Source organism: Oncorhynchus kisutch, unplaced genomic scaffold, assembly GCF_002021735.2.
Source record: "Oncorhynchus kisutch isolate 150728-3 unplaced genomic scaffold, Okis_V2 scaffold738, whole genome shotgun sequence".
NCBI classification, from domain to species: Eukaryota; Metazoa; Chordata; class Actinopteri; order Salmoniformes; family Salmonidae; genus Oncorhynchus; species Oncorhynchus kisutch.
In genome coordinates, this window is record NW_022262683.1 from 78,540 (window position 1) to 99,632 (window position 21,093).

General features: G+C 44.1%; 1 protein-coding gene across 1 annotated transcript in view; it reads right to left on the reverse strand.

Moving 5' to 3' along the window:
• Positions 1 to 21,093, reverse strand: part of LOC116361740 (protein eyes shut homolog) — a gene marked incomplete at its 3' end in the record, with an annotated part of 120,861 nt that overhangs the window by 40,358 nt on the left and 59,410 nt on the right. The window contains exons 8-9 of the mRNA XM_031816060.1: positions 17,388 to 17,578; positions 7,920 to 8,011 (exon numbers count right to left, since the gene is read on the reverse strand). Coding sequence (XP_031671920.1) covers positions 7,920 to 8,011; positions 17,388 to 17,578 — 283 coding nt within the window. The remainder of the gene's footprint in view (positions 1 to 7,919; positions 8,012 to 17,387; positions 17,579 to 21,093) is intronic.

Sequence of the window (21,093 nt, forward strand, 5' to 3'; positions counted from 1 at the left end):
CTGTACATAGTCTATTGGTAAATAGCCCACCCTTTCTCACCTACCTCATCCCCATACTGTTTTTATTTATTTACTTTTCTGCTCTTTTGCACACCAATATCTCTACCTGTACATGACCATCTGATCATTCATCACTCCAGTGTTAATCTGCAAAATTGTAATTATTTGCATACCTCCTCATGCCTTTTGCACACATTGTATATAGACTCCCCCTTTGGTTTCTACTGTGTTATTGACTTGTTAATTGTTTACTCCATGTGTAACTCTTTGTTGTCTGCTCACACTGCTATGCTTTATCTTGGCCAGGTCGCAGTTGCAAATGAGAACTTGTTCTCAACTAGCCTACCTGGTTAAATAAAGGTGAAATAAAAATAAAATAAAAAATATGTAAGGATGTACTTCAGATACAGCAGGTATCATGTCATGATATGTAAGGATTTACTTCAGATACAGCAGGTATCATGTCATGATATGTAAGGATGGACTTCAGATACAGCAGGTATCATGTCATGATATGTAAGAATGTACTTCAGATACAGCAGGTATCATGTCATGATATGTAAGGATGGACTTCAGATATAGCAGGTATCATGTCATGATATGTAAGGATGTACTTCAGATAGAGCAGGTATCATGTAATGTTATGTAAGGATGGACTTCAGATACAGCAGGTATCATGTCATGATATGTAAGGATGGACTTCAGATACAGCAGGTATCATGTAATGATATGTAAGGATGGACTTCAGATACAGCAGGTATCATGTCATGTAGACTGATATATTAATTAAAAGTTTATTTTTTACTTCCTATCTGATCATTTTGACTCTGGTGGTATGGAGATTTTAGAAAAAGGTCTCATGTCTTTCAAATGCAGTACATAATCTACATGATTATATATGTGGATGTATCTCTGTCCCAACAGTCCTTTACAATAAGCTATTTCAACTATTTAGGGTGCCATGAGAATAAACCAATCATAAACAGCAGCAACCACAACAAAAGGCCGGCCGATGAGACGGGGAAGCAGAGTCACATTTAACCTCAAGGTATTTTTTATTCCACTTACCTCTGGGCACATATACCCTTTTATTATATTATACCCTTCCATTTCCCCTCTTCCTTCCCCACTTACCTCCCCTCATTCCTCCCCTCCCCACTTCCTTCCCCTCATCCCTCCCCTCCCCACTTACCTCCCCTCCCCACTTCCTTCCCCTCTCCACTTCCTTCCCCTCTCCCCTCCCCACTTACCTCCCCTCATCCCTCCCCTCCCCACTTACCTCCCCTCCCCACTTCCTTCCCCTCTCCCCACTTACCTCCCCTGTTCCCTCCCCTCCCCACCTACCTCCCCTCATCTCTCCCCTCCCCACTTACCTCCCCTCCCCACTTCCTTCCCCTCTCCCCTCCCCACTTACCTCCCCTGTTCCCTCCCCTCCCCACTTACCTCCCCTCTCCCCTCCCCACTTACCTCCCCTGTTCCCCCCTCCCTTCTTCCCTCCCCTCTTCCCTCCCTTCTTCCCTCCCCTCTTCCTTCCCCTCTTCCCTCCCCTCTTCCTTCCCTCTTCCCTCCCCTCTTCCTTCCCCTCTTCCTTCCCTCTTCCCTCCCCCCTCCCCTTCTTCCCTCCCCTCTTCCCTCCCCTCTTCCCTCCCCTCTTCCTTCCCTTCTTCCCTCCCCTCTTCCTTCCCCTCTTCCCTCCCCTCTTCCCTCCCCTCTTCCTTCCCCTCTTCCTTCCCCTCTTCCTTCCCTTCTTCCCTCCCCTCTTCCTTCCCTTCTTCCCTCCCCTCTTCCTTCCCTTCTTCCCTCCCTCTTCCTTCCCTTCTTCCCTCCCTTCTTCCCTCCCCTCTTCTCTCCCCTCTTCCTTCCCCTCTTCCTGCCCCTCTTCCCTCCCCTCTTCCCTCCCCTCTTCCTTCCCTTCTTCCTTCCACTCTTCCTTCCCTTCTTCCCTCCCTTCTTCCTTCCCCTCTTCCTTCCCCTCTTCCTTCCCCTCTTCCTTCCCTTCTTCCTGCCCCTCTTCCTGCCCCTCTTCCTGCCCCTCTTCCTTCCCTTCTTCCTGCCCCTCTTCCTGCCCCTCTTCCTGCCCCTCTTCCTGCCCCTCTTCCTGCCCCTCTTCCTGCCCCTCTTCCTTCCCATCTTCCCTCCCCTCTTCCCGCCCCTCTTCCTTCCCTTCTTCCCTCCCCTCTTCCTTCCCTTCCCCTCTTCCCTCCCCTCTTCCTTCTCATCTCCCCTACCCTCTTCAGACACCTTGTGCGTATTGGAGTCGGACAGCCAGCCTGCTCTGGACTGGAGCCTGAGCCATCACTGAGCCGAGCCGTGAGGATCCACTGGGAGATTTCCAAAGCTAATTCAGCCCCTTTTCCAAACAACAGGGGAGAGGAGATAATTACCTGATTCTGGGATAACTATGTGCAGCTGGAGGGTACTCTGTCCACAGATGTGCTTCCTCTTCCTCCCTCTTTCATTACATCCCTCTATCCCTCCCTCCCTGGTGCCTACTGATACACCCCCCCCCCCCCCCCCGTCGTCGAGGGGAGGGATGGAAGGATGGAGAGAGGGAGGGAGGTCTAGGAAGCAATCAACCCTGATTTGTTAAACCTGTCATTTGCAGGCTGGCTGTGTGGCGTTTGGTGGCTGTGGCACAACTATCGGGGTGAGAGAGAAGAGAGAGAGACCCGGGGCTACCTAAGTCCTTCCTCCAGAGTCGGCGTGGAAAGAGAGAGATGGAGGATGTGGAGGAGGGAGGGAGGATGTGGAGGAGGGAGGGAGGTGGTTAATTTAGGATCGCTCTGCCAGAGAAAAAGGACTGCCTGGCCTCTAGCCAGAGGGCACCAGGCCCCTCAGACAGACAGAGTCCTTGAGAAGCATTACAAATGGCATCCTATTCCCAATTTAGTGCACTACTTTTGTCAAAAGTATGGGACTTTGTAGGGAATAGAGGTCCATTTGGGACACCACCCTTCAGAAGCCATGCAGCCCCAGCCTCTGGGGATTTCTATTAAACATATTGAAATGTGTCTTGGACGGGAAGATCTATTAAAAGGTTAAAACGTTATAATGAAGCAGGCTGGTGGACAGGTGGGTGAAGCAGTGATGTTGGGGATGGATAGAGGGAAGGAGGGAGGGATAGAGGCCCATCCTTGTCCCAGTGGTGGCTCTATCTCTGGATCAGACAGAGATGGAGGCTGTGGTCATCAGCCCATCACTAAAGATTTGCTTTAGTCGAGGTGAAGCTTGGAGACCTGTTTTCTCCTCTTCCCTCCCTCTCTCTCTACACTGGTTATTCCAGCCCTCCCTCTCTCTATCTCTACACTGGTTATGCCATCTCTCCCTCTTCCCTCCCTCTGTCTCTACACTGGTTATGCCAGCTCTCCATCCCTCTGTCTCTAATCAGAAACTGTGGATTGATGGCAGCATTCACGCAAAACTGAAACCACGAACCACTGCATTTAATCATGGTAAGGCTCCTGGAAACATGACTGAATACAAACAGTGTAGTTATTCCTTCCTCAAGGCAATCAAACAAGCAAAGCGTCAGTATAGAGACAAAGTGGAGTTGCAATTCAACGGATTCAGACACGAGACATATGTGGCAGGGTCTACAGTCAATCACGGATTACAAAAGGAAAACCAGCCCTGTCGCAGACATTGACGTCTTGCACCCAGACAAACTAAACAACTTCTCTGTGCGCTTTGAGGACAACACAGTGCCACCGACACGGCCCGCTACCATAGTCTGTGGGCTCTCCTTCTCCATGGCCGACATGAGTAAAACATTTAAACGTGTTAACCCTCGCAAGGCTGCCGGCCCAGACGGCATCTCTAGCCGCGTCCTCAGAACATGCACAGACCAGCTGGCTGGTGTGTTTACGGACAAATTCAATCAATCCTTATCCCAGTCTGCTTTTCCGACATGCTTCAAGATGGCCAGCATTGTTCCTGTTCACAATAAATCTAAGGTAACTTAAATAAATGACTATTGCCCCATTGCACTCACTTCTGTCATCATGAAGTGCTTTGAGAGACTAGTCAAGGATCAGATCACCTCCACTCTACCTGACAACCTAGACCCACTCCAATTTGCTTACCGCCCAAATAGGTCCACAGACGATGCAATCGCCATCACACTGCACACGGCCCTAACCCATCTGGACAAGAGGAATACCTATGTAAGAATGCTGTTCATTGACTACAGCTCAGCATTCAACACCATAGTACCCTCCAAACTCGTCATTAAGCTCTAGACCCTGGGTCTCAACCCCACCCTGTGCAACTGGGTCCTGGACTTCCTGATGGGCCGCCCCCAGGTGGTGAAGGTAGGAAACAACATCTCCACCCCACTGATCCTCAACACTGGGACCCCACAATAGTGTGTTCTCAGCCCTCTCCTGTACTCCCTGTTCACCAATGACTGCGTTGCCACGCACACTTCCAACTCAATAATCAAGTTTGCAGACGATACTACAGTGGTAGGCCTGATTACCAACAACAATGAGACAGTCAACAGGGAGGAGGTGAGGGCCCTCGGAGTGTGGTGTCAGGAAAATGACCTCACACTCAACGTCAACAAAACAAAGGAGATGATTGTGGACTTCACTGAGAATGCACTATTGTGGGGCCCCAGTGTTGAGGATCAGTGGGGTGGAGATGTTGTTTCCTACCTTCACCACCTGGGGGCGGCTCATCAGGAAGTCCAGGACCCAGTTGCACAGGAAGGCCAAAAAGATAATCAAGGACAACAACCACCCGAACCACTGCCTGTTCACCCCGCTATCATCCAGAAGGCGAGGTCAGTACAGGTGCATCAAAGCTGGGACTGAGAGACTGAAAAACAGCTTCTATCTCAAGGCCATCAGACTGTTAAACAGCCATCACTAACATAAAGAGGCTGCTGCCAACATACAGACTCAAACCACTGGCCACTTAAATAAATGGATTTAATAAATGTATCACTAGTCACTTTAAATAACACCACTTTAATAATGTTTACATATCCTACATTACTCATCTCATATGTATGTATGTACTTTTTTATTTATTTTTTACCTTTATTTAACTAGGCAAGTCAGTTAAGAACAAATTCTTATTTTCAATGACAGCCTAGGAACAGTGGGTTAACTGCCTTTTCAGGGGCAGAATGACAGATTTGTACCTTGTCAGCTTGGGGATTTGAACTTGCAACCTTCCAGTTACTAGTCCAACACTCTAACCACTAGGCTACCCTGTCGCCCCAATGAATGAATGAATGAATGAATGAATGAATGAATGTATGTATGTATGTATGTATGTATGTATGTATGTATGTATGTACAGTATTTTATACCATCTATTGTAGCTTGTCTATGCCACACGGCCATCGCACATCCATATATTTGTATTTACATATTCTTATTCCATCTCCTTACATTGTGTGTGTATAACGTAATCATTGTGAATTTGTTAAATTCCTTGTTAGATATCACTGCATTGTCAGAACTAGAAGCACACACATTTCGCTCCAGTCGCAATAACATCCGCTAACAATGTGTATGTGACCAATACAATTTGATTTGATTATGCCAGCTCTCCCTCTTCCCTCCCTCTCTCTCTCTCTCTCTACCCCGATTATTCCAGCCCTCCCTCTCTCTCTCTCTACACTGGTTATTCCAACCCTCCCTCTCTCTGTCTCTACACTGGTTATTCCAGCCCTCCCTCTCTCTGTCTCTACACTGGTTATGCCAGCTCTCCCTCTCCCCTCTCTCTGTCTCTACACTGGTTATGCCAGCTCTCCCTCTCCCCTCTCTCTGTCTCTACACTGGTTATGCCAGCTCTCCCTCTCCCCTCCCTCTGTCTCTACACTGGTTATGCCAACTCTCCCTCTCTCTGTCTCTACACTGGTTATGCCAGCTCTCCCTCCCTCTGTCTCTACACTGGTTATGCCAGCTCTCCCTCTCCCCTCTCTCTGTCTCTACACTGGTTATGCCAGCTCTCCCTCTCCCCTCCCTCTGTCTCTACACTGGTTATGCCAACTCTCCCTCTCTCTGTCTCTACACTGGTTATGCCAGCTCTCCCTCTCCCCTCTCTCTACACTGGTTATGCCAGCTCTCCCTCTCCCCTCTCTCTGTCTCTACACTGGTTATGCCAGCTCTCCCTCTCCCCTCCCTCTGTCTCTACACTGGTTATGCCAACTCTCCCTCTCTCTGTCTCTACACTGGTTATGCCAGCTCTCCCTCTCCCCTCCCTCTGTCTCTACACTGGTTATGCCAGCTCTCCCTCTCCCCTCTCTCTGTCTCTACACTGGTTATGCCAGCTCTCCCTCTCCCCTCCCTCTGTCTCTACACTGGTTATGCCAGCTCTCCCTCTCTCTGTCTCTACACTGGTTATGCCAGCTCTCCCTCTCTCTGTCTCTACACTGGTTATGCCAGCTCTCCCTCTCTCGGTCTCTACACTGGTTATGCCAGCTCTCCCTCTCTCGGTCTCTACACTGGTTATGCCAGCTCTCCCTCCCTCGGTCTCTACACTGGTTATGCCAGCTCTCCCTCTCTCGGTCTCTACACTGGTTATGCCAGCTCTCCCTCTCCCCTCCCTCTGTCTCTACACTGGTTATGCCAGCTCTCCCTCTCTCAGGCTCTACACTGGTTATGCCAGCTCTCCCTCTCCCCTCCCTCTGTCTCTACACTGGTTATGCCAGCTCTCCCTCTCTCGGTCTCTATACTGGTTATGCCATCTCTCCCTCTCTCTGTCTCTATACTGGTTATGCCAGCTCTCCCTCTCCCCTCCCTCTGTCTCTACACTGGTTATGCCAACTCTCCCTCTCTCTGTCTCTATACTGGTTATGCCAGCTCTCCCTCTCTCTGTCTCTATACTGGTTATGCCAGCTCTCCCTCTCCCCTCTCTCTGTCTCTACACTGGCTGCTGCCAGGGCGTAATGATGGATTTGTGCTGCTGTTGCATTTTCAAGTGATGCTAGTTTTTATTCAATTGAAAAACAGACATGACAGACTAATACACTTAAAATGAGGAATTGGCATCAAGTCACAGCCAGCAGCCCTTAGCCTTAAATGAGAAACATTTTGAAGCTGCAGGGCCACTTTTATTACTTTAGAGCACTGATCAGTTTATCATTTTGAAACAGCCTAACTCTTGTCATTCACTGGAGATATTGTATTTTGACACCCCAAAACAACTTAGGAACATATTGGGCATGTCAATCGGTACAAATTCATATCTCAAGCTAATTCTATGAGACTTATGATGTTGTATTTACCATGTCATTACAGGTTTGTAAACCATTTTGGTGATTCTTTAGGCCTACAGGTATAATGCTTCGTTACAACTTGTTTTAACCATGTACCAGCCTCTATGGAGTAGGCTTATGTTTTCATTAAAGGCCCAGTGCAGTCAAACACTGAATTTGTCTGTGTTTTATATACATTTCCACACTATGAGGTTGGAATAAGAATGTGAAATTGTGAAAATGATGATATTGCCCTTTTAGTGTAAGAGTTGTTTGAAAAGATCGGCTGAAATTTCAGCCTGATTTGGTGGGATGGAGTTTTGGCCTGGCTGGTGACAACACCAAGCGTAAATAAGTTAATAGACCAACAAGAAAGAGAGTTCCAAACCTCTCTGCCTATAACAGCTGGTTTTCAGTGTCCCCTCCCCACTCAGACCACTCCCAGGCAGTCCTAGCAAAATTATTGCTTGAGAAATTGCTCTTTGCTAAGAATTTGAATTGAAAACAAATCACAGTAAGCTACTTAATTGTTACCAAGAAATGATTTGATATTTAGATAAAAACAGCTTCATTGGATCTTTAGGAGGTGGTTTCCCAGACATAGATTAAACCTAGTCCTGATTCTCCATTCAAAGCACTTTTTTGTCCAGGACTAGGTTTATTCTGTATCGGGGAAAGCGGCCCAACATCCCTAAGTAAGTAAACCCACCTGACGTAGACGATGTATGGATTGCCGTCGTCAACACGGATGGATGTATTGATCCTTCTGATCCCTTCCTCTCGGTTACAGGAGAAGACATACTGAAACACAGTACAGAGAAGAAACAGTCTGCATGGTGCATCAGAACAGGGTGATGATAATAGTCTGATACATTAGAACAGGGTGATGATAATAGTCTGATACATGGTGCATCAGAACAGGGTGATGATAATAGTCTGCTACATCAGAACAGGGTGATGATAATAGTCTGCTACATGGTGCATCATAACAGGGTGATGATAATAGTCTGATACATGGTGCATCAGAACAGGGTGATGATAATAGTCTGATACATGGTACATCAGAACAGGGTGATGATAATAGTCTGCTACATGGTACATCAGAACAGGGTGATGATAATAGTCTGCTACATCAGAACAGGGTGATGATAATAGTCTGATACATCAGAACAGGGTGATGATAATAGTCTGATACATCAGAACAGGGTGATGATAATAGTCTGATACATCAGAACAGGGTGATGATAATAGTCTGATACATCAGAACAGGGTGATGATAATAGTCTGCTACATCAGAACAGGGTGATGTTAATAGTCTGATACATCAGAACAGGGTGATGATAAGAGTCTGCTACATCAGAACAGGGTGATGATAATAGTCTGATACATTAGAACAGGGTGATGATAATCATCTGATACATGGTACATCAGAACAGGGTGATGATAATAGTCTGCTACATCAGAACAGGGTGATGATAATAGTCTGATACATCAGAACAGGGTGATGATAATAGTCTGATACATCAGAACAGGGTGATGATAATAGTCTGATACATCAGAACAGGGTGATGATAATAGTCTGATACATCAGAACAGGGTGATGATAATAGTCTGCTACATCAGAACAGGGTGATGTTAATAGTCTGATACATCAGAACAGGGTGATGATAAGAGTCTGCTACATCAGAACAGGGTGATGATAATAGTCTGATACATTAGAACAGGGTGATGATAATCATCTGATACATGGTACATCAGAACAGGGTGATGATAATAGTCTGCTACATCAGAACAGGGAGATGATAAGAGTCTGATACATGGTACATCAGAACAGGGTGATGATAATAGTCTGCTACATCAGAACAGGGTGATGATAATAGTCTGCTACATCAGAACAGGGTGATGATAATAGTCTGCTACATCAGAACAGGGTGATGATAGTCTGCTACATCAGAACAGGGTGATGATAATAGTCTGCTACATCAGAACAGGGTGATGTTAATAGTCTGCTACATAAGAACAGGGTGATGATAATAGTCTGCTACATCAGAACAGGGTGATGATAATAGTCTGCTACATGGTACATCAGAACAGGGTGATGATAATAGTCTGCTACATGGTACATCAGAACAGGGTGATGATAATAGTCTGCTACATCAGAACAGGGTGATGATAATCATCTGATACATGGTACATCAGAACAGGGTGATGATAATAGTCTGCTACATCAGAACAGGGTGATGATACTAGTCTGCTACATCAGAACAGGGTGATGATAAGAGTCTGATACATGGTACATCAGAACAGGGTGATGATAATAGTCTGATACATGGTACATCAGAACAGGGTGATGATAATAGTCTGCTACATCAGAACAGGGTGATGATAATAGTCTGCTACATCAGAACAGGGTGATGATAAGAGTCTGATACATGGTACATCAGAACAGGGTGATGATAATAGTCTGCTACATCAGAACAGGGTGATGATAATAGTCTGCTACATCAGAACAGGGTGATGATAATAGTCTGCTACATCAGAACAGGGTGATGATAATATTCTGCTACATCAGAAAAGGGTGATGTTAATAGTCTGCTACATCAGAACAGGGTGATGTTAATAGTCTGCTACATCAGAACAGGGTGATGATAATAGTCTGCTACATCAGAACAGGGTGATGATAATAGTCTGCTACATCAGAACAGGGTGATGATAATAGTCTGCTACATGGTGCATCAGAACAGGGTGATGATAATAGTCTGATACATGGTACATCAGAACAGGGTGATGATAATAGTCTGCTACATCAGAACAGGGTGATGATAATAGTCTGCTACATCAGAACAGGGTGATGATAATAGTCTGATACATCAGAACAGGGTGATGATAGTCTGCTACATCAGAACAGGGTGATGATAAGAGTCTGATACATGGTACATCAGAACAGGGTGATGATAATAGTCTGCTACATCAGAACAGGGTGATGATAATAGTCTGCTACATCAGAACAGGGTGATGATAATAGTCTGATACATCAGAACAGGGTGATGATAGTCTGCTACATCAGAACAGGGTGATGATAATAGTCTGCTACATCAGAACAGGGTGATGTTAATAGTCTGCTACATCAGAACAGGGTGATGATAATAGTCTGCTACATCAGAACAGGGTGATGATAATAGTCTGCTACATGGTACATCAGAACAGGGTGATGATAATCAGCTGATACATGGTACATCAGAACAGGGTGATGATAATAGTCTGATACATTAGAACAGGGTGATGATAATAGTCTGCTACATGGTACATCAGAACAGGGTGATGATAATAGTCTGCTACATGGTACATCAGAACAGGGTGATGATAATAGTCTGCTACATCAGAACAGGGTGATGATAATAGTCTGATACATTAGAACAGGGTGATGATAATCGTCTGATACATGGTACATCAGAACAGGGTGATGATAATAGTCTGCTACATCAGAACAGGGTGATGATAATAGTCTGCTACATCAGAACAGGGTGATGTTAATAGTCTGATACATCAGAACAGGGTGATGTTAATCGTCTGCTACATCAGAACAGGGTGATGATAAGAGTCTGCTACATCAGAACAGGGTGATGATAATAGTCTGATACATTAGAACAGGGTGATGATAATCATCTGATACATGGTACATCAGAACAGGGTGATGATAAGAGTCTGATACATGGTACATCAGAACAGGGTGATGATAATAGTCTGCTACATCAGAACAGGGTGATGATAATAGTCTGCTACATCAGAACAGGGTGATGATAATAGTCTGCTACATCAGAACAGGGTGATGATAGTCTGCTACATCAGAACAGGGTGATGATAGTCTGCTACATCAGAACAGGGTGATGATAATAGTCTGCTACATCAGAACAGGGTGATGTTAATAGTCTGCTACATCAGAACAGGGTGATGATAATAGTCTGCTACATCAGAACAGGGTGATGATAATAGTCTGCTACATGGTACATCAGAACAGGGTGATGATAATAGTCTGCTACATGGTACATCAGAACAGGGTGATGATAATAGTCTGCTACATCAGAACAGGGTGATGATAATCATCTGATACATGGTACATCAGAACAGGGTGATGATAATAGTCTGCTACATCAGAACAGGGTGATGATAATAGTCTGCTACATCAGAACAGGGTGATGATAAGAGTCTGATACATGGTACATCAGAATAGGGTGATGATAATAGTCTGATACATGGTACATCAGAACAGGGTGATGATAATAGTCTGCTACATCAGAACAGGGTGATGATAATAGTCTGCTACATCAGAACAGGGTGATGATAATAGTCTGCTACATCAGAACAGGGTGATGATAATAGTCTGCTACATCAGAACAGGGTGATGATAATAGTCTGCTACATCAGAACAGGGTGATGATAATAGTCTGCTACATCAGAACAGGGTGATGCTAATAGTCTGCTACATGGTGCATCAGAACAGGGCGATGATAATAGTCTGCTACATCAGAACAGGGTGATGATAATAGTCTGCTACATCAGAACAGGGTGATGATAATAGTCTGCTACATCAGAACAGGGTGATGCTAATAGTCTGCTACATGGTGCATCAGAACAGGGTGATGATAATAGTCTGCTACAAGGTGCATCAGAACAGGGTGATGATAATAGTCTGCTACAAGGTGCATCAGAACAGGGTGATGATAATAGTCTGCTACATCAGAACAGGGTGATGATAATAGTCTGCTACATCAGAACAGGGTGATGATAATAGTCTGCTACATTAGAACAGGGTGATGATAATAGTCTGCTACATCAGAACAGGGTGATGATAATAGTCTGCTACATCAGAACAGGGTGATGATAATAGTCTGCTACATCAGAACAGGGTGATGATAATAGTCTGCTACATCAGAACAGGGTGATGATAATAGTCTGCTACATCAGAACAGGGTGATGATAATAGTCTGCTACATCAGAACAGGGTGATGATAATAGTCTGCTACATCAGAACAGGGTGATGATAATAGTCTGCTACATCAGAACAGGGTGATGATAATAGTCTGCTACATCAGAACAGGGTGATGATAATAGTCTGCTACATCAGAACAGGGTGATGATAATAGTCTGCTACATTAGAACAGGGTGATGATAATAGTCTGCTACATCAGAACAGGGTGATGATAATAGTCTGCTACATGGTGCATCATAACAGGGTGATGATAATAGTCTGATACATGGTGCATCAGAACAGGGTGATGATAATAGTCTGATACATGGTACATCAGAACAGGGTGATGATAATAGTCTGCTACATGGTACATCAGAACAGGGTGATGATAATAGTCTGCTACATCAGAACAGGGTGATGATAATAGTCTGATACATCAGAACAGGGTGATGATAATAGTCTGATACATCAGAACAGGGTGATGATAATAGTCTGATACATCAGAACAGGGTGATGATAATAGTCTGATACATCAGAACAGGGTGATGATAATAGTCTGCTACATCAGAACAGGGTGATGTTAATAGTCTGATACATCAGAACAGGGTGATGATAAGAGTCTGCTACATCAGAACAGGGTGATGATAATAGTCTGATACATTAGAACAGGGTGATGATAATCATCTGATACATGGTACATCAGAACAGGGTGATGATAATAGTCTGCTACATCAGAACAGGGTGATGATAATAGTCTGATACATCAGAACAGGGTGATGATAATAGTCTGATACATCAGAACAGGGTGATGATAATAGTCTGATACATCAGAACAGGGTGATGATAATAGTCTGATACATCAGAACAGGGTGATGATAATAGTCTGCTACATCAGAACAGGGTGATGTTAATAGTCTGATACATCAGAACAGGGTGATGATAAGAGTCTGCTACATCAGAACAGGGTGATGATAATAGTCTGATACATTAGAACAGGGTGATGATAATCATCTGATACATGGTACATCAGAACAGGGTGATGATAATAGTCTGCTACATCAGAACAGGGAGATGATAAGAGTCTGATACATGGTACATCAGAACAGGGTGATGATAATAGTCTGCTACATCAGAACAGGGTGATGATAATAGTCTGCTACATCAGAACAGGGTGATGATAATAGTCTGCTACATCAGAACAGGGTGATGATAGTCTGCTACATCAGAACAGGGTGATGATAATAGTCTGCTACATCAGAACAGGGTGATGTTAATAGTCTGCTACATAAGAACAGGGTGATGATAATAGTCTGCTACATCAGAACAGGGTGATGATAATAGTCTGCTACATGGTACATCAGAACAGGGTGATGATAATAGTCTGCTACATGGTACATCAGAACAGGGTGATGATAATAGTCTGCTACATCAGAACAGGGTGATGATAATCATCTGATACATGGTACATCAGAACAGGGTGATGATAATAGTCTGCTACATCAGAACAGGGTGATGATAATAGTCTGCTACATCAGAACAGGGTGATGATAAGAGTCTGATACATGGTACATCAGAACAGGGTGATGATAATAGTCTGATACATGGTACATCAGAACAGGGTGATGATAATAGTCTGCTACATCAGAACAGGGTGATGATAATAGTCTGCTACATCAGAACAGGGTGATGATAAGAGTCTGATACATGGTACATCAGAACAGGGTGATGATAATAGTCTGCTACATCAGAACAGGGTGATGATAATAGTCTGCTACATCAGAACAGGGTGATGATAATAGTCTGCTACATCAGAACAGGGTGATGATAATATTCTGCTACATCAGAACAGGGTGATGTTAATAGTCTGATACATCAGAACAGGGTGATGTTAATAGTCTGCTACATCAGAACAGGGTGATGTTAATAGTCTGCTACATCAGAACAGGGTGATGATAATAGTCTGCTACATCAGAACAGGGTGATGATAATAGTCTGCTACATCAGAACAGGGTGATGATAATAGTCTGCTACATGGTGCATCAGAACAGGGTGATGATAATAGTCTGATACATGGTACATCAGAACAGGGTGATGATAATAGTCTGCTACATCAGAACAGGGTGATGATAATAGTCTGCTACATCAGAACAGGGTGATGATAATAGTCTGATACATCAGAACAGGGTGATGATAGTCTGCTACATCAGAACAGGGTGATGATAAGAGTCTGATACATGGTACATCAGAACAGGGTGATGATAATAGTCTGCTACATCAGAACAGGGTGATGATAATAGTCTGCTACATCAGAACAGGGTGATGATAATAGTCTGATACATCAGAACAGGGTGATGATAGTCTGCTACATCAGAACAGGGTGATGATAATAGTCTGCTACATCAGAACAGGGTGATGTTAATAGTCTGCTACATCAGAACAGGGTGATGATAATAGTCTGCTACATCAGAACAGGGTGATGATAATAGTCTGCTACATGGTACATCAGAACAGGGTGATGATAATAGTCTGCTACATGGTACATCAGAACAGGGTGATGATTATAGTCTGCTACATCAGAACAGGGTGATGATAATCAGCTGATACATGGTACATCAGAACAGGGTGATGATAATAGTCTGATACATTAGAACAGGGTGATGATAATAGTCTGCTACATGGTACATCAGAACAGGGTGATGATAATAGTCTGCTACATGGTACATCAGAACAGGGTGATGATAATAGTCTGCTACATCAGAACAGGGTGATGATAATAGTCTGATACATTAGAACAGGGTGATGATAATCGTCTGATACATGGTACATCAGAACAGGGTGATGATAATAGTCTGCTACATCAGAACAGGGTGATGATAATAGTCTGCTACATCAGAACAGGGTGATGTTAATAGTCTGATACATCAGAACAGGGTGATGTTAATCGTCTGCTACATCAGAACAGGGTGATGATAAGAGTCTGCTACATCAGAACAGGGTGATGATAATAGTCTGATACATTAGAACAGGGTGATGATAATCATCTGATACATGGTACATCAGAACAGGGTGATGATAAGAGTCTGATACATGGTACATCAGAACAGGGTGATGATAATAGTCTGCTACATCAGAACAGGGTGATGTTAATAGTCTGCTACATCAGAACAGGGTGATGATAATAGTCTGCTACATCAGAACAGGGTGATGATAGTCTGCTACATCAGAACAGGGTGATGATAGTCTGCTACATCAGAACAGGGTGATGATAATAGTCTGCTACATCAGAACAGGGTGATGTTAATAGTCTGCTACATCAGAACAGGGTGATGATAATAGTCTGCTACATCAGAACAGGGTGATGATAATAGTCTGCTACATGGTACATCAGAACAGGGTGATGATAATAGTCTGCTACATGGTACATCAGAACAGGGTGATGATAATAGTCTGCTACATCAGAACAGGGTGATGATAATCATCTGATACATGGTACATCAGAACAGGGTGATGATAATAGTCTGCTACATCAGAACAGGGTGATGATAATAGTCTGCTACATCAGAACAGGGTGATGATAAGAGTCTGATACATGGTACATCAGAATAGGGTGATGATAATAGTCTGATACATGGTACATCAGAACAGGGTGATGATAATAGTCTGCTACATCAGAACAGGGTGATGATAATAGTCTGCTACATCAGAACAGGGTGATGATAATAGTCTGCTACATCAGAACAGGGTGATGATAATAGTCTGCTACATCAGAACAGGGTGATGATAATAGTCTGCTACATCAGAACAGGGTGATGATAATAGTCTGCTACATCAGAACAGGGTGATGCTAATAGTCTGCTACATGGTGCATCAGAACAGGGCGATGATAATAGTCTGCTACATCAGAACAGGGTGATGATAATAGTCTGCTACATCAGAACAGGGTGATGATAATAGTCTGCTACATCAGAACAGGGTGATGCTAATAGTCTGCTACATGGTGCATCAGAACAGGGTGATGATAATAGTCTGCTACAAGGTGCATCAGAACAGGGTGATGATAATAGTCTGCTACAAGGTGCATCAGAACAGGGTGATGATAATAGTCTGCTACATCAGAACAGGGTGATGATAATAGTCTGCTACATCAGAACAGGGTGATGATAATAGTCTGCTACATTAGAACAGGGTGATGATAATAGTCTGCTACATCAGAACAGGGTGATGATAATAGTCTGCTACATCAGAACAGGGTGATGATAATAGTCTGCTACATCAGAACAGGGTGATGATAATAGTCTGCTACATCAGAACAGGGTGATGATAATAGTCTGCTACATCAGAACAGGGTGATGATAATAGTCTGATACATCAGAACAGGGTGATGATAATAGTCTGCTACATCAGAACAGGGTGATGATAATAGTCTGCTACATCAGAACAGGGTGATGATAATAGTCTGCTACATCAGAACAGGGTGATGATAATAGTCTGCTACATCAGAACAGGGTGATGATAATAGTCTGCTACATTAGAACAGGGTGATGATAATAGTCTGCTACATCAGAACAGGGTGATGATAATAGTCTGTTACATCAGAACAGGGTGATGATAATAGTCTGCTACATCAGAACAGGGTGATGATAATAGTCTGCTACATCAGAACAGGGTGATGATAATAGTCTGATACATCAGAACAGGGTGATGATAATAGTCTGCTACATCAGAACAGGGTGATGATAATAGTCTGCTACATCAGAACAGGGTGATGATAATAGTCTGCTACATCAGAACAGGGTGATGATAATAGTCTGCTACATCAGAACAGGGTGATGATAATAGTCTGCTACATGGTGAATCAATTGTTTGGGAAAAAACATAGGACAAAGCACTATGGTCCACAAAACATGCACAATTCTAGGCTGCATCAGCCGATTTCGGCAGTAGAGTACTGTAAACAACAATGAAACAGAAAATAACCAAAGACTTCATAGAGACTAGAAACATAGAGGCTGTGTCCCAAACATAACCCTATGTAGTCTGTTGACCAGAGCCCATAGGTTCTCCCATAGCAGATATAGAGAATAGGGTGCCATTTGGGACAAAACTTTTATCTTTCAAGTTTCAAGTTATTGAGTCTCATGAGCCCTGGTCAAAAGAAGTGCACTATATAGGGAATAGGGTGCCATTTGGTACTCAGAAAAGCCTCACCTGTAGCATTCCCTCCTGGATGAAGAGTTTCATGAAAAAGAAGCCCCTGGTCACTGCTCCTTGGTCAACGTACAGGATGGTCCCCTGGGCCTCCTGGGTCTGAAACCTCACAGTGATGTTGTTGTTGGCACCAAGGTCTATGCCCTCAAACTCCAAGTAGGAATTACCAGAGTACTGGACGTAGCTGGAGTCTGGAGATGGGAAAAGGGGGTGGGAGAGAGACGGGGAGATAACGGGCAACTTAGAAAAGTATAATATTTCATAAAATACCAACACAGTACAGAGCACTGAGAAATTGGCTATTGTGTCGAATGTATTAATCTATAGAAGTGATTATTTTTTCCCCCAAATATTGACTGTATCTTATGGGGAGGCAGGTAGCCTAGTGGTTAGAGCGTTGGGCCAGTAACTGAAAGGTTGCTAGATCGAATCCCCGAGCTGACAAGGTAAAAATAAGCAGTTCTGCCCCTGAACAAGGCAGTTAACCCTATTCTAGGCTGGCATTGTAAATAAGAATTTGTTCTTAACTGACTTCCTGAGTTAATATAAATAAATTCCTTGTTGAAACAGTTGAAGGTGAAAGTTTACATACACAAATACATTTAAACTCAGTTTTTCACAATTCCTGACATTTAATCCTAGTAAAGATTCCCTGTTTTAGGCCAGTTAGGATCACCACTTTATTTTAAGAATGTGAAATGTCAGAATAATAGTAGAGCGAATGATTTATTTCAGCTTTTATTTCTTTCATCACATTCAGAAGTGGGTCAGAAGTTTGCATACACTCAATTAGTATTTGGTAGCATTACCTTTAAATTGTTTAACTTGGGTCAAACGTTTCGGGTAGCCTCCAGCAAGCTTCCCACAATAAGTTGATTGTGGACTTCAGGAAACAGCAGAGGGAACACCCCCCTATCCACATCGATGGAACAGTAGTGGAGAGGGTAGCAAGTTTTAAGTTCCTCGGCATACACATCACAGACAAACTGAATTGGTCCACTCACACAGACAGCATCGTGAAGAAGGCGCAGCAGCGCCTCTTCAACCTCAGGAGGCTGAAGAAATTCGGCTTGTCACCAAAAGCACTCACAAACTTCTACAGATGCACAATCGAGAGCATCCTGTCGGGCTGTATTACCGCCTGGTACGGCAACTGCTCCGGCCCACAACCGTAAGGCTCTCCAGAGGGTAGTGAGGTCTGCACAACGCATCACCGGGGGCAAACTACCTGCCCTCCAGGACACGTACACCACCCGATGTTACAGGAAGGCCATAAAGATCATCAAGGACAACAACCACCCGAGCCACTGCCTGTTCACCCCGCTATCATCCAGAAGGCGAGGTCAGTACAGGTGCATCAAAGCTGGGACCGAGAGACTGAAAAACAGCTTCTATCTCAAGGCCATCAGACTGTTAAACAGCCACCACTAACATTGAGTGGCTGCTGCCAACACACTGACACTGACACTGACTCAACTCCAGCCACTTTAATAATGGGAATTGATGGGAAATGTAAATATATCACTAGCCACTTTAAACAATGCTACCTTATATAATGTTACTTACCCTACATTATTCATCTCATATGCATACGTATATACTATACTCTATATCATCGACGGCATCCTTATGTAATACATGTATCACTAGCCACTTTAACTATGCCACTTTGTTTACATACTCATCTCATATGTATATACTGTACTCGATACCATCTACTGTATCTTGCCTATGCTGCTCTGTACCATCACTCATTCATATATCCTTATGTACATATTCTTTATCCCCTTACACTTTGTATAAGACAGTAGTTTTGGAATTGTTAGTTAGATTACTTGTTGGTTATTACTGCATTGTCGGAACTGCTAACCATGTGTATGTGACAAATCAAATTTGATTTGAAGTTGGGTGAATTTTGCCCATTCCTCCTGACAGAGCTGGTGTAACTGAGTCAGGTTTGTAGGCCTCATTGCTCACACAAGCTTTGTCAGTTCTGAAAAACAAATAGAACAAATGTTCTATAAGATTGAGGTCAGGGCTTTGTGATGGCCACTCTAATACCTTGACTTTGTTGTCCTTAAGCCATTTTGCCACAACTTTGGAAGTATGCTTGGGGTCATTGTCCATTTGGAAGAACCATTTGCGACCAAGCTTTAATCTCCTGACTGATCTTGAGATGTTGCTTCAATATATGCACATCATTTTTCTCCCTCATTATGCCATCTATTTTGTGAAGTGCACCAGTCCCTCCTGCAGCAAAGCACCCCACAACATGATGCTGCCACCTGTTACGGCTTTCTTCCGTCGAAGGAGAGTCGGACCAAAATGCAGCGTGGCTATTGCAATCCATGTTTAGCGATCCAACCCTTGCCATCCAACACGTCTTCCCATGTCCATTCCTCCTTTCGTTTCTCCTGCTGTCGCTGCCTGTTACCACGCTGCTTGGTCCGTGTGTGGTGGGTGATTCTGTTACGGCTTTCTTCCGTCGAAGGAGAGTCGGACCAAAATGCAGCGTGGCTATTGCAATCCATGTTTAGCGATCCAACCCTTGCCATCCAACACGTCTTCCCATGTCCATTCCTCCTTTCGTTTCTCCTGCTGTCGCTGCCTGTTACCACGCTGCTTGGTCCGTGTGTGGTGGGTGATTCTGTTACGGCTTTCTTCCGTCGAAGGAGAGTCGGACCAAAATGCAGCGTGTCTATTGCAATCCATGTTTAGCGATCCAACCCTTGCCATCCAACACGTCTTCCCATGTCCATTCCTCCTTTCGTTTCTCCTGCTGTCGCTGCCTGTTACCACGCTGCTTGGTCCGTGTGTGGTGGGTGATTCTGTTACGGCTTTCTTCCTTCGAAGGAGAGTCGGACCAAAATGCAGCGTGTCTATTGCAATCCATGTTTAGCGATCCAACCCTTGCCATCCAACACGTCTTCCCATGTCCATTCCTCCTTTCGTTTCTCCTGCTGTCGCTGCCTGTTACCACGCTGCTTGGTCCGTGTGTGGTGGGTGATTCTGTTACGGCTTTCTTCCGTCGAAGGAGAGTCGGACCAAAATGCAGCGTGGCTATTGCAATCCATGTTTATTAAATAATAAAGAAACACGAACTTACAAAAACAATAAACGTGTGAAAACCGAAACAGCCCTATCTGGTGCAAACACAAAGACAGGAACAATCACCCACAAAATACACAGTGAAACCCCGGCTACCTAAATATGGTTCCCAATCAGAGACAACGAGAATCACCTGACTCTGATTGAGAACCGCCTCAGGCAGCCAAACCTATGCTACACCCCTACTCAGCCACAATCCCAATGCCTACAAAACCCCAATACGAAACACAACAAAATAAACCCATGTCACACCCTGGCCTGACCAAATATATAACGAAAACACAAAATACTATGACCAAGGCGTGACACCACCCCTGTGCTTCACAGCTTGCAAGCCTCCCCATTTTTCCACCAAACATCAGACCAGAGGACAGTTCTCCAAATAGTACAATCTTTGTCCCCATGTGCAGTTGCAAACGATAGTCTGGCTTTTTTATGGCGGTTGTGGAGCAGTGGTTTCTTCCATGATGAGTGGCCTTTCAGATTGTGTCGATATAGGACTCATTTTACTGTGGATATTGATACTTTCGTACCTGTTTCCTCCAGCATCTTCACAAGGTTCTTTGCTGTTGTTCTGGGATTGATTTGCACTTTTCGC